General features: G+C 40.0%; 1 protein-coding gene across 1 annotated transcript; it reads right to left on the bottom strand.

The window, feature by feature from the left end:
• Nucleotides 1-407: 407 nt before the first annotated feature.
• On the bottom strand, nt 408-12,983 carry LOC104156318 (carbonic anhydrase 13-like). Its single transcript, XM_009696095.1, has 7 exons — nt 12,833-12,983; nt 8,814-8,932; nt 7,899-7,905; nt 5,381-5,476; nt 4,158-4,220; nt 2,815-2,970; nt 408-625 (listed from the first exon to the last, which is right to left on the bottom strand). Exons 2-7 carry the CDS (start codon nt 8,822-8,824, stop codon nt 512-514), a joined length of 447 nt encoding a protein of 148 aa, XP_009694397.1. The 5' UTR covers nt 8,825-8,932; nt 12,833-12,983; the 3' UTR covers nt 408-511.
• Between the last annotated feature and the right edge of the window lie 482 nt (nt 12,984-13,465).

Genomic DNA, 13,465 nt, shown 5'->3' with positions numbered 1-13,465 from the left:
TCCTTTTTCTAGGAAGGGAAGCATGGTATTGCAGAAGTCAGCAATGAAATTATATCAGCCTTGAAATATTTTTTTCTTGAGAATTACAGTGTGAAGTCTTATATAGAAGCTAAATGTCGTGTGAGAGACCAGAAGAATAATCCCAGAATATCCTTTACTGCCATTAACACCAGGGATCCTGTTCAGTCATTTAGTGGCAAATTCTGGACAACTCCTTCACCACATCTGACCCTTACGATTAGCACTGCTCTCTGTGCCTGCAACGCTAACGCCTCCACGCTCCCAAACCAACGCACTCAGTCAGACACAGTCAGACCCGTTAACATCGAAGAACCTGCAACAACTCAGGACATACTTGTCTGTAAGAAATGACTGCATAGTAACCAATAATAAAACACCACCTATTTGTTATAACAACTCACCAAAAAAAAAAAATTAAAAATCACAAAGTATATTAGCTATTAAAATTCAGCCTTTGGTTTCAGAGGGAGACTACTCCGGCTTTACTCCTTTAATTCCTTCTGACTTCTCGTCCCTTTAAAGGCTGGGGAGGTCGGTAGTTTCTCAGCAAGCAGCAGGCGACCTCATCCTCAGCAGTGCTCAGGAGGCTGCGGAATTTGGCTAGCTGCAATCAAAAGAGACTTTTTTTCAGCAGAAAACCCTCACGCTCATTCTAATGAAAAAGCATGTAGTAAATATTAAAGATACTTATCACCTTTTTCCACCAGGAAGAATGGAACTGTGTTTTTTTTATGGCATGTATGGAATGGCAATACCACCGTTTCTGTCCTGGCAAATGAAAAACGATGACTACCGAGAAAATCTCCTGAAATATGTGCAAGAATGAAGCTGCACATGACGATTATTTGTTTCATATATTCATGCTTGTCTTCCATGACCTGATCTAAACCAGTGCTTTTTGTATTTTTTAGTTTGATTTTATAGTTCGGAGATTCTGGAATGCTTCGTGCTAAAAATTAGATTTCTTACGTGTACCTATGTACATCTTCTTGTTTAAAGAGTATATTCACAATTAATCTGGAATAGTAGGTGTGGTGCTATAGAAAGATTCTGTAATTAGCAGAAACTCAGATCAGAGTTCCATGTCTAAACCTCGGGAAATCCAAGTCTGATTTCTGACCTGAAGTTTAGTATTTTGTCTAATTTCCAATATTTCCAGTATTTACTATTTCTATATGCCACCTTACTTTCCTTCTAGGTTACCAAAGGTAGGACAGCACAAAAATCATTCCATTATAATACAGCATTTAGTTGTACGGCACATTGCATCTTAATTGCATTAAGAGCAAAAAAGTCAATACCATCTTACTTCACCCCATTCTAAAGCTAATATTTGTAATTCAGGCTCACTGTGAGTTTCTAAAAACTTAAAATTTATTTTTAATTTCTTTCAACCTGAAAAGTGCACCAAAAAATCGGTAGTGAACTGCAAAGCCCCAAAGAACTACAAACTGGAGGAATAAAATTAAATGGCAAAACAGCATCAATCATGGTGATAACTGATCAATCACAATGGTGGACATTCCTGGAAACACAGTTTTAGCTACATGCATGCTTATATTTATAAGAATATAGCACATTTATACTTTAATACATAAGATATACCTACAGTCTGTGAAAAAAGACTAGTACAGATTCACTGCGTTTGACATTGTTTCCAACACCATGTCCTCTGAACCTGTTACACACGGGTGTTTGCATACAGCATTTCACATTTTAGAATGTATTATAGATTAGCCCAAATAAGAACCTTTTAACCTGAACAATGGCTGGCCTTTGGGAAGCTGATATTCACACGAATTTTCAGTCCTAGATCCATTCGCATTGCAGTGAGTCTTACAAAGCCAGATTGAGAGGAAGTGATACAGATGAGAAAAATGGACGCACCAAGCAAATACATGACTCCAGATCAGTTACAAACAGAATTTGAGGTCTCCTGACTAACAAGCATTCCACTCAGTGAACTGTCTTAACATTTTGCGCAAAGACTGAAGTCACCATTTCTGCTGAGTATGTGGCCTAGGGTATTGAATTTTCAGAGGTATTTGCAATACTGACCATGAATGAGACAAACGCTGTGGTACGGAAATCTTAAGGTTTGTCCAGAATATTGATAACATATTGCAGGTTATGTACTTATCAACATCCAATATTAGAAGCTATAATCTGACATACTTCAGTGCCTCCAGTGGGAAAAACTCTTTATCTCTCAGATGCTGAGCCCACTGGGTGTCACTGTTACAACATTTTTATATAGCGTGAAGCTTAATTTAACAAGAAATGTAACTAGACTTTTATGTGGTATCGCACTTTTCCTAACATAGCCTAACATAAAGCCCAACTCATTACAAGTGTACTTGCCTTTCATTAACCTAGTAAATTCACCAAGTTTTACGTATCTGGAATGCAAGAAGAAATTTACTATTGATTTGCCAAATAAAAATGCCAGAGAAGAGGTTTGAGCAGAATATGCAAATAATTGAATCGGACAGAATTCCAGGATTTCTAAGCATCACCAGAACCCTTTTTTCTGTAAGGTCCTTGTGGGTTATTTTTGATTGTTAATTTTTAGAGTATGCAGATTCCTTTTTTTAAAAACGGATAATAAATAGCTGTTATGCAAAGAACGGCAACAAGAAGTCAGGATAAATTTTATAGACATATTTTGTCCTTTGAAAATTTGATGAGGTATGCAATGCCAAGGTCTGCAAATATATATATTTTTGGAAGGTATTTACGATTTCAAGTCTTACAAAAGCAACACTTCTATAGCAGTCAAAAATCAAAAAATACCTGTTCAGAACAAACACTTATGGGCTCTCTCAGAACAATCCAGATGACACTCTCAAGAAGAGGTGGAACAGTGAGAGAGCCAAAGTAAGTCCAGTAGTCCAGGGACTTGGGAAGCAGACAGCTAGGATCGAAGTTTGTAAATAGTGCTCTTTTACCCTGGAAAGAAAAAAAAAAAGGTAATTGTGATTCTAGGTGAAATATATTTAGAAAAGGGACTTGGGAAGCAGACAGCTAGGATCGAAGTTTGTAAATAGTGCTCTTTTACCCTGGAAAGAAAAGAAAAAGGTAATTGTGGTTCTAGGTGAAATAAATTTAGAAATTTATTTCTTACACAAAGTTAAAAAAGAAAGAAAAGAAAAGAAAAAACAGAGGAGAACTTTTTAAAAGCAAGAGGCCAAGATAAACCATGCCAAAGGAGGCAGAACTTGTTCCACTATGGGGTGGGCTAGCTGCACCCTGGATGATGACAGCAGGTGAGCCAGCGCCCTTCTGATGAGCTCTTACCTCTGCTACAGCTTTGCGGCTGCTGTCCTTGATGCCAGCAGGACACCGTCGAAGGTGTCATGTCAGCATAGGCTCCCCACAGTTACAAATGACCATGAGATGGAAGTTGGAAGGAGAGGTGAGAAGATGTTAGATTTTCAGCGTGGTCTCCATGGGGCTGGCGGAGTAAGCCCACTGCCACCTGCTCCCCTCCCCGGGTGCTCCTCTGTGCGCTGCTCTCTGTGCCTGCAATGCTAACGCCTCCATGCTCCCAAACCAACGCACTGAGTCAGACACACTCAGACCCGTTAACATCGAAGAACCTGCAACAACTCAGGACATACTTGTCTGTAAGTATGTCCTTACTTACAGGTAACTGTAAGTAGAGTTACTGCTTCTTCTCCCTGTTCCAGCTACCAGGCTGAGATGCCTGTATGAAACATGACATTGTCAGCCTGGCTGATCTCTCTGACACAAACAAGAGCTTATTTCTCACCTTGTACCTCAGCAAAACAAGGGAGGAAACCTTTCCCTCATCTTTTTCACCACTTCCCATAAAGTATGTTCTTCTCCTGTTACTACTTGCATAGCAACAGATTTGTCAGAGACTCAGTTCTGCGAGGAATTAGCCTTTTCCTCTGATCTCTTAGTGTATAAAAAATATTCTTTGTCTGCTTACTTTTCAACTTTACCTAACAAGAACACTCCTAAATTGTCCCAAATCTGAGTTAGATATGAATAGCTATGAAACTAGGGGCTAGGGAACATGAAGGTAAAGGGAGTAGCAGCCAGGTTACCAAAAAATCAAAACCACAAGAGCAACCACCAATATTAGTGTTCTCTTAGAAGCATCTGTGCACCTTGATTCTGATGGTGTCCAAGCGGTCAGTTATCTTCTTCAGCTGAGGGTTGCATTCACCAATCTATTACCATCAGAGAAAAAAGAAATACTTGAGCTCCAGAGAAAAATAGTAAAAATAAGTAATCAAAAAGCAAATGCATAATGAAACTGTTTTATATAACTTTACTTAAGTGACTTAAGATCTGGATGGATTTTGTGAGTATGAGCCTGTGACTAGCTGGTCCTTAGAAAAAGTCCTGGTCACACAGAAGATCCACTTCCTCGCTGACAGGATTTATTCTGGCTACTCACGGTAATTATTTCGGCTATAAACCCATAAAATTTACACTGCAGGGGAATAAAAGCAATTTATTTTTCATATTTTATATGCAGGCTATTAAGAGTTGCAGGCTTACATGTGAAATTTAAATTGCTTAAAACAGTGAAAAAGTCATTCTTGTGTATGCCAAGCAGCATTCCTATGCTAGGAATCCAGTGAAACTTTCCTTGAATCATTATGATGTAAACTGGAAGGACAGAATTACTGAAGCAGTTCCTTGCAAGTGCTGCATGTAACGACTCCCTGACTGGACCAGCACCAGCGCCAGCACCAGCACTACGTGTGCTCGGGAAGCTGCGGCAGCCAGGCAGAAACCACAGGTCTGACCAAAGCCCTATCCTTTGTCATGGATTGTGTGAATTCTCCATCTGCTTCTTCATACAGAAGTCAATGAAGCTGTTGCAAGAGTTTAATTTCATCTTAGAACAGGTACAGAACGCAAAGAGGTATCTAACAATTATAATGAAATTCTCCAGTTTCTGATTTTGGGGGGGGGGGTTTATTATTTTTTTTAGAAGAAACTACCAGCTCAGAAACAAACTGTTAAAGAAGCATTCGAATCAAATCAAACTGCCCTCCTAGAGAAACCTGTTAGTCAAGTAGAAGTTATTGGGGTCCGTATAGGGGCAGCTGAATTAAGTTCCTCATCTTATGTTGTACAGGAGTGCAGTCTAGGCAAACTGAAGAGTCTCGCTGTCTTGAAAATCTATTAATCTGATATTTTTAATATTCAAGGAAGCACAGCTTGCTATATTGGCAAGTAAAGAGTATGAAGGAAAGAGTATAATTTAATGCCAATATAAAACAATATCTCCTTAGCAATAATTATACCAACCGTCACCATTATCCATTTGGGCTCATAATGCAGATTTATTACGAGGGTTGAGGCAGGCTTTTCTTACCTTCAGAAATACAGCCATGACTGCTAATCCATCTGACTGACGAGCTGCCTCGACAAAACTGGAATACTTCTCTGAGTTCCAGTGGACCACATGAAGCTGAAAAGCAAGAGACACAGACAGCATCAACTCCCGCTGAACTCAAATAGTCACAAATTAATGCTACAACTTTACTGGTTTTGATAGTCTACTTTGCTCTTTTGTATTCAGAGCCATTCAGGTTTCTAAATGCAAATATTTCATGAAATTGGTAAGTGTGTAGTTCACAAAAATGACAAAAGCATTTCCAGTGGCTGGGATTATTCAAAATTTAGCAGCAATCAGCACACCACAGTGCCTGGCAAACTGCTGTTGGGTCCCCAGATGTCGAACAGAGAAGCTAAGACAAGGTCTCCCACGGTTATATAACTAAAGCTTTTAAACCCGTTTTTAGTACAGTTGATTTTAAAAAGTGGTTGAAAATCACGAGGATGTCATTAGTATTTTGCTCCTCTTTTTTTTTTAATCAAGCTTTCAGTAACATTAATCAGCCACATAAATAGCTAGAAAATAAGCAGAGGAACTCACATTAAACTTGCACTGACCCCTTTTCCCTTGTTTAGTTTAGGCTGAACATTAAAATTCCATTTTTGATACTTTCCAAATGTCATTTTCTATGATAACCAGTAGTTAGGCACTTAGAAGCAGCTTGATTATCTCAGGTTTGAGCATTTGCATTTCCAACACGCCATTATTCTGGAACTGTCCTGTGGTAGTTGCTTAAGCAGCTTAAAGACATCACCTAGCCAGGTGGGGAAAGGAAAAGCCCATCACGTCTACCCCCATAGCACCTCAGTCCCTCCTGCTAAGCCAGGTTTCCTAAATCCTGGCCACGCTCCATGGCAGGAGCTCCTTGTTCCCAGGAAGCACCAGGATGTCCCAGCCTTGAGCAAGGTCCAACTGCCAAACTGGAGAGAGCACAAACACTCACACAATGCTTAAGACTAAGTACTTCACAAACATTAATTACTCTTGCAAATCCTCAGAGGATTAGTAAATCTTATTACCCATAGTTTTTAGGGAAGGAAAGAGAGGATCAGAAGCAGGGCATGGGATTGGCTTTTCTAAAACTGGTGAGCATCTTTTCAGACTTTGAACTTTACTCTTGAGGAGTGCTGAAAAGCAGCTCCACTGAATGACTTAAACTGGGATGAACCCCTGAAAAAAAAACACTTCCTTTTGGAATACAACACTTCAAGACCTCTAAAGTAAGAGCAATTTAGGAAAGCTGGAACTTGCTTTAAAGGTTTTCTACAGGAAGCAACAGAGCTGTGTGGTTGAAATAGGGATATAGGAGTGTGAAGATTTTGACTCTAAATCTCAATCCTTGCCTAACCTCTATAAGTTTCAATTTTCTATACCTGTAAAATGAAGCCCTTACTTGGTATTACAGAGTATAATTAATGTTTGTCAAGCACTTGGGCTCTAAAGTGCTGACACATTACTTCCAGCAAGTAAGGAACCCCACTGAAATCAATAACAATACGTGTATGCTCACAAGGAAACATGTGCTGGCTCACAGCTTCAGGGATCCTTGAAGGAAAGTTGCTAAGAATTTTATAAATTAACCCGGGAAGAGAACACAGTCCGCTAAACCATTCTCAGGTCCATTAGTATCCTGGAGCTCATAGTGCCTGCACCACTCACTATTATAAATTGACAGAAGCTACATCGAACAACTTTTAAACAATTACATTTTCACATACACAAAAAGGAAACAGATACTCTCAGTCAGAATTGACTTTTATTGTGGATTTTTTAAAAAAAGCAAAAAAACCAACAAAGAACAAAAAGGAAAATTCCCGCAACTAAATAAAGCCCACTCCCTCATAGCTTTGCAAAAAAAAAAAATCCAAATGAACCCCCCCAAAAACCAAAATCCCCAGACAAACAGAACTGTGAAACACTTTTGGGTACAGCCCCATTCTCAATGGCTTGTGACTTCTCTTTAAGGAATATATCCCGTCTTACCACCGCTCTGTCAGTGCAGCTTGTGAAGAGACCTTGATCAGACCATACGTTGTCACAAAGAATGGAGCCATGGATCTCTTCTGCTTCCCGGTGGGCTTAGGGGAGCTGAACCTTGCAGTCTTCTTTACCTGTACACTAATTCTTTCTTCACCTCAGTCGATGCTTTTTCTTGAATTCTTACACATCTTCCTTACGAAGGTGAGCACTGCAATCATCTTCACATCTCCTTCTGAGGTATTTTCTTTTGTGTGAACAGTGCTCAGAAGCCTTGATCTTAATTCTGGGTTTCTTATCCCAAAGCCAATGTGACATCTAGAGAGCTTCTTGTGGAGGGTTACCCAACCAACAGGTAACGGAAAAGTTTTTAGACTGGCTAGAAATTCAGAGATATTTTCTCCTTCCATTTGGTTTCTTAGATGGGAAACATATATATATTTTCTCAGCTAGAAATTTGGTTTTGGTACTTAATGGTTTTAAAGCACCGCTATTAATTCTTTATATTCCATCTCACCTGGTTCCTGTGGAAAACATAAGCCTTTAAACACTGCAAATGTCACTTTTCCCCAATAGTGTTAGAAAACTGATTTTTTTTTTCTCTGACCGCTATCTCTTATAGCATTTCCAGTAAAATCTGATCAAACCTTTGTGCATACATTTAATTTTTTTTTCTTCTTTAGTACTATGTCTTTTATTTGTCCATTACCAATTATTTTTACACTTTTTACTTCTTTCTAACCCCAGAAAACTCTTCCACTGTCTGAACTATGCGTTGTTAAAGATCTCAGCCTCATCAAAATACTCCATGTTACTTCCATTTGCAAAAAGGAATCGGATACCGAATACTTTTTACTGCAGACTACTGAAACGCACCGAAGGAGACAGAGCAGGAGTGAACTCTCCGCGCTGGAGCAGACGGTGCATTTGTCCCTGTGGCACATTGCCTCCAGTGAAATACGGTACCTCCACAGACAGCGGGCACCCCACACTGATATTGAGGTGGTTCTCAAAGTCATAACCATCACATTGCTAAATGCACCGCAAAATGCGACACTCCCAAGTCTTGCATAAACTTTACACTGCATGGGCCCCAAATCAAATAATTCTGTGGTTTGTAACTGAAGCTGATTTTGAAAATATTCTCCAAGGAAGAGACAGTGAAAGATAAAGTTTAAAATAACTCTTGAACATTAAATCTTGCTCTTATCAAGCTCTTGTCTTCTGTACTCCTTTTTTAATCCTCTCCAAAGCTTTCAAATAGGTTCTCCTTTGAGAAAGGACCAAACATGCATCACTTCAGGAAGACTGCTTGTCTTTTGATAAAATGGGGGGAGAATGAAAAGTGGGAAGAGGACGGGCAACATTATTCTTAACAATGGAAAACTAGTCACAAGCTTAGAGGTACAGATGACTCCATGTAAAGCCTTACCTCTGCCGCATACTTCATCCCATCCACCGCGTGCTCAGAGCCAGCTTCGTCGTTGGACCCCCAATGGAAGTGAATCTGCCGCAGTCTGTAGGTCCCGCTGAGCGGCCCCCCAGTCAGCACTGGAAACCCAAGCAGAGGAAAAAGGCTTCACTGCAGGAACGGGAGCCGCTACCCACCTCCTCTAACCTCACACCAGGCTCCAGTCTTCGGACAGTCCTCCACTCCTTCTCAAAAGCTGTCTCAGATGGCTTCCCGTTTCTTTGAAGGACTACAGAAACCATCATTTGTCCAGGATACAACTTTCAAAATTGCATTTATGTGTAGATTAGTCGGTTATGGCCCACTGAAGGGTTTGTTGTCATCACTAGGTTTGTCTTGCTAATGGGTTGGATATTCTTAGAAGACAGGAAAATATTTCTATTTTGCAAGTGGTTTCTCTCTTGTATGTATTTAAAAGAATCACCGAGAAATTAAACTTAAAACATAGGTTTTATGAATTATGAGGACGATAAGAAAAACATGATGTGAACATAATTTCTTTTCCTCTTTGAAATTTGGAGGAAAGTAGGTGGAGTTTAAAAAAATTTTAAAGGCTCTTTCCTTCATTTGCAACTAGATTCAGTTACAACAGATTGAAGTTTGAGAAAAAGGAGCGTATATTAACATAAATAAAATGAAGCCAACACTACATATGCATTGTACAACTGCAATATTACTGACACTTCATTAGCCAGGGCTGGCAGGCATGTCCTATGAGGAGCAGCTGAGGACTTTGGGTTTGCCTGGTTTGGAGAGAAGGAGGCTGAGGGGCGACCTCATTGCTCTCTGCAGCTTCCTGAGGAGGGGACGTGGGGAGGGAGGTGCTGAGCTCTTCTCCCTGGGATCCAGTGATAGGACGTGTGGGGATGGTTCAAAGCTGCACCAGGGGAGGTTTAGACTGGACATCAGGAAGCATTTCTTTACCGAGAGCGTGGTGAAACCCTGCCTGGAGGGGTGGTGGATGCCCCAAGCCTGTCAAGTTTAAGAGGCATCTGGACAATGCCCTTAATAACATGCTTTAACTTTTGGTCAGCCCTGAATTGCTCGGGCAGTTGGACTAGACGATCGCTGTAGCTCCATCCCAACTGACATGTTCTGTTCTATTCTATCCTATTCTATCCTACTCTATCCTACTCTATCATATTCTATTCTTAACACGCCCATGGGTGGGCTTTTCATTGTTTTGCTTTTGCAAGTGCTCATCTTTTGCTAATCAGAGTTGGAACCAAACCATCTCTGCACAGAGACCTGAATGTGAATCACATTCAGAAAGATTCCTTATTCATCGCAAAACAAATCACCCCACTCTCCCAGCTCCATATCTCCTCTCAGGGTTTGGGAATTAGTCTGGGCTGCTTTACTGGCTCATTATAGAGATTTTAAGGGGAAAAGATGGGAGCTTTAACCAGATGGCTTTTAAATTAAGAGCACTGGGGAGGACAATAGTAATTTTTTCTCTCTTCTAGGTTTAGTCCAAAACCTAAACTTTGTTAGGAACAAAATGCACCAAATAAAGATAAAAGAAGAACTTCTTAAGTTGCCTATCTGCTAACATAAGTAGCCTGGCTAATGAAAAGGAACTGGAACTGTTTATCTGGGGGGAGAAGTATTTGACCTCCTTAAAACTTCAACTCAAAACCATGCTTTTACAGAGCCTATAAACCTAGTGAACAAAAGGGATGGGAAAGTGGCACTCCTAAAATAAATTCCTTCTTTCAAGGACTGAAAACTTGGAGGCAAATGATCCTAGAAATGTGCAAAGATCGGTGTTCTAACTGGCTGAGGGAAAACAATTACGTAGAAATGCATCAGTATTCAATGAAATAGTTCTGCTAAAAAATGTGGAAAATGGTGTGATGATGTATTTGTGCCATGTCATACAGTGATGGTAAAACCCTTCCCTTCCAACACTAATTAAGGAAGAGGTTAGTTAGAAGCTATTTAAGGCAAATATCAGTATCTTAAAGTCTGAAAAGAGCTGGAAAAAGAGGTCTCTAAAACGTCAATAGACCAATTTCAGAGAATGGAGCTAATGTGGTACCAAAGAGGATAAATAGAATTACACAAACAGTTACAGACTTGACAGCCCAGTTTCAATTCTGGCCAAAGTGAAGAAATAGTTCATATGGACGTCAGTTAATAATGCATTAAAAGATGCTAATGTATTTAGTACCAATAAATTTGAATATTTTTTTTTTTTCATAAAACCAACATATGGCAGGAGTGCTTACTTCACAGGGGTGCCCCAGAGGCCAAATTTTGGCCCTAGAAAATTCAGTATTTTTTGATCAATGACCTGAAAGAAAACAAAAACATTACTGATAAAGTTTGTCAGTGACAAATATTAGGGAAAATAGTGAATAATTCAGTTTATGGATACAGAACGATTTGAATTCTTTGATAAGTAAGGCATGATAAAGGCCAAAATGTAAAGCCATGTGTGTGGACTGAAGAATCTAGTCTATACATAGAAGATACAGAGTCTCCTGAAGGAGACTGGGGATTAGATTTGTTAATTATCTGGTCAACATCTGTCAGTGCTTTGCCACGACATGAACTATATCCTTGGAGATATGGCCTGAGGAAAGCAGTAAGAAGAGGATCACGTTACCACTGCTTTGGTACCAGTGTAAGCCTACAGAAATACTGTGTTCAGGCCCTGTCACTTCACGGATGGAACTAGAAAGTGGAAGAGGTTCTTGGTGTATTCATATATTTATCACTTTTTAAAAAAGAAAAGTAGTTTAAAGGCTGAGTTGATCTAATTCACACCAGAAATAAAGTGTGATTTTGATTTTTTTTAATTGTGAGGGTAATTAACAATTAGAACAACTTACCAAAGGCTGTGGTAGGTTCGTCATCGCTGGAAATTTTGAAATCAAGATTGTATGTTTTTCTAAGAGATGTGCTTTAGTTCACCCACGCCTACTAGGCTTGAAGTAGAGTTTAATTCTGGGAAGTCCCGTGGCATCTGACACACATGAGGTCAGACCAGATCAATGACGGTCAGCTGATGGCTTTCAGGCAACATCCAATGTTGCTTGTATCGACAGGAAATTTAAGAATTAAACTAAGACTGTCCAGGAAAGCAAAGTATGATGCTGTCTCCATCTATGTCTCTCCCTGTTGTCACTATAGGCTCATAGGTCCTCAGAGCTAATGGACATGGTGATGACAAATTAGTTCTTATCTGGCTTTGACCCCTGTGAAAGCATCATATGGGCTTGGATCCTCAGCTAAGCCTCACGCAACCACAAGAGGATTTTATTGCTTGAAGAGTCTGCACTTCTACAGTTTCAAGGGGAGGTGTGCTACCTTGCCTACCATCCAAGAGAAGGTTTTAAAGATGAAGGCACTAACATTACAAAGACTATGCTAAACCACAGAACTTCTAAATAAGACTTATTGCTTGCAAAAAGGGAAGCTACATACTCCTAGAAAGGACTGGGACAATAACACTTTTCAGAAAAGAAAAGGGATCACTTGGGATATATTTAATTTGTTCTGTTCAGCTCTCCCCTGACACAACAAGTCCAGGTATGGATTGTAGAAAGGGCAAAGATATCTAACCAAACCTGCAGCTAAAGTCAGATAAGAGACTTGAGCGATTCGGTTGGAATGAACCTGTAATGAGACACAAAGGATTCATCTGCAGTGAGAGAGAGCAGCATTTGAAAAATTGTACACAACACTGTTCAAACAGGGGGGCTGGCACTATCTAGCTGGTTGGGGTGGATCAAACCGTCCCTGTGAAAAGGGAATCAGCACTTTCTGAGAAATGCAACCTCGAACTCGTCTCCAAATATGTTCCCACATTGTATCATGCTGAAAGACAGGGAGAAAAGGAATCTTTCATCCAGAGGAGCAAAGCCTTACTGTTTATGAGAAGTTCATACCCAGCAGGGAGACATGCCCAGAGTGTATGTGCTCTATTCAGGAAATGGTGGCAGAAGACACAGTGCAACAGGAAAGGAACAAACCTGATTTGTTGACGGTGTCATCAAACTCAACACTGGTGGAGTGCCCGTTGTTAAGGATGATTTTAGCAGAAGCCGGATCATAATTGGGATTTAGAGGACGGAGAGAGGGATCATACTTGGTTTCCTCAGTTTTGATGTCAATGGGTGACTGACGGTCTCCATTAGCGACAGGAAAAACCTCCTTCCAGTGGGCAGGCCCTGCAACGCATTGGCAGAGAAGTCTAAATTGATGGCAGTGCCCTGCTTCATATAAAAGAAGACTCTGCTTGAATTGTTCTTGTTTGCATCTTTTAAATTCAAAAGGGTGCATCAGAAAAACACAGATCAAAATATTCAGCTACTTTTGCTGCACCACATTGCAACAGCAGCTCTCAGGATCCCATTATCTACCTTACATGGTGTATCTAACTCTGTTTGGTCTTTGAACAAGGCCACATGAAGTGGGTAGATATTTAATTAGTCACAGTTAAGACTCAACTATGCACAAGACATATCCAACAAATGCTCATTCAAATCAAGCATCCTGTATCCAACAGGCACTGTGCTCCAATAAATTTTTGACATGTCATTTTTGCCTAATATCATGTCTCACTATGTCTTTAAGGATAACCTCTTGTCTGTCCAAAATCCCTG

Source organism: Cariama cristata, unplaced genomic scaffold (genome assembly GCF_000690535.1).
Source record: "Cariama cristata isolate BGI_N322 unplaced genomic scaffold, ASM69053v1 scaffold6010, whole genome shotgun sequence".
In the NCBI taxonomy this organism is placed as follows: Eukaryota; Metazoa; Chordata; class Aves; order Cariamiformes; family Cariamidae; genus Cariama; species Cariama cristata.
Note: the sequence above shows the minus strand (reverse complement) of the source record. Positions and strands in the feature narration are given on the sequence as shown.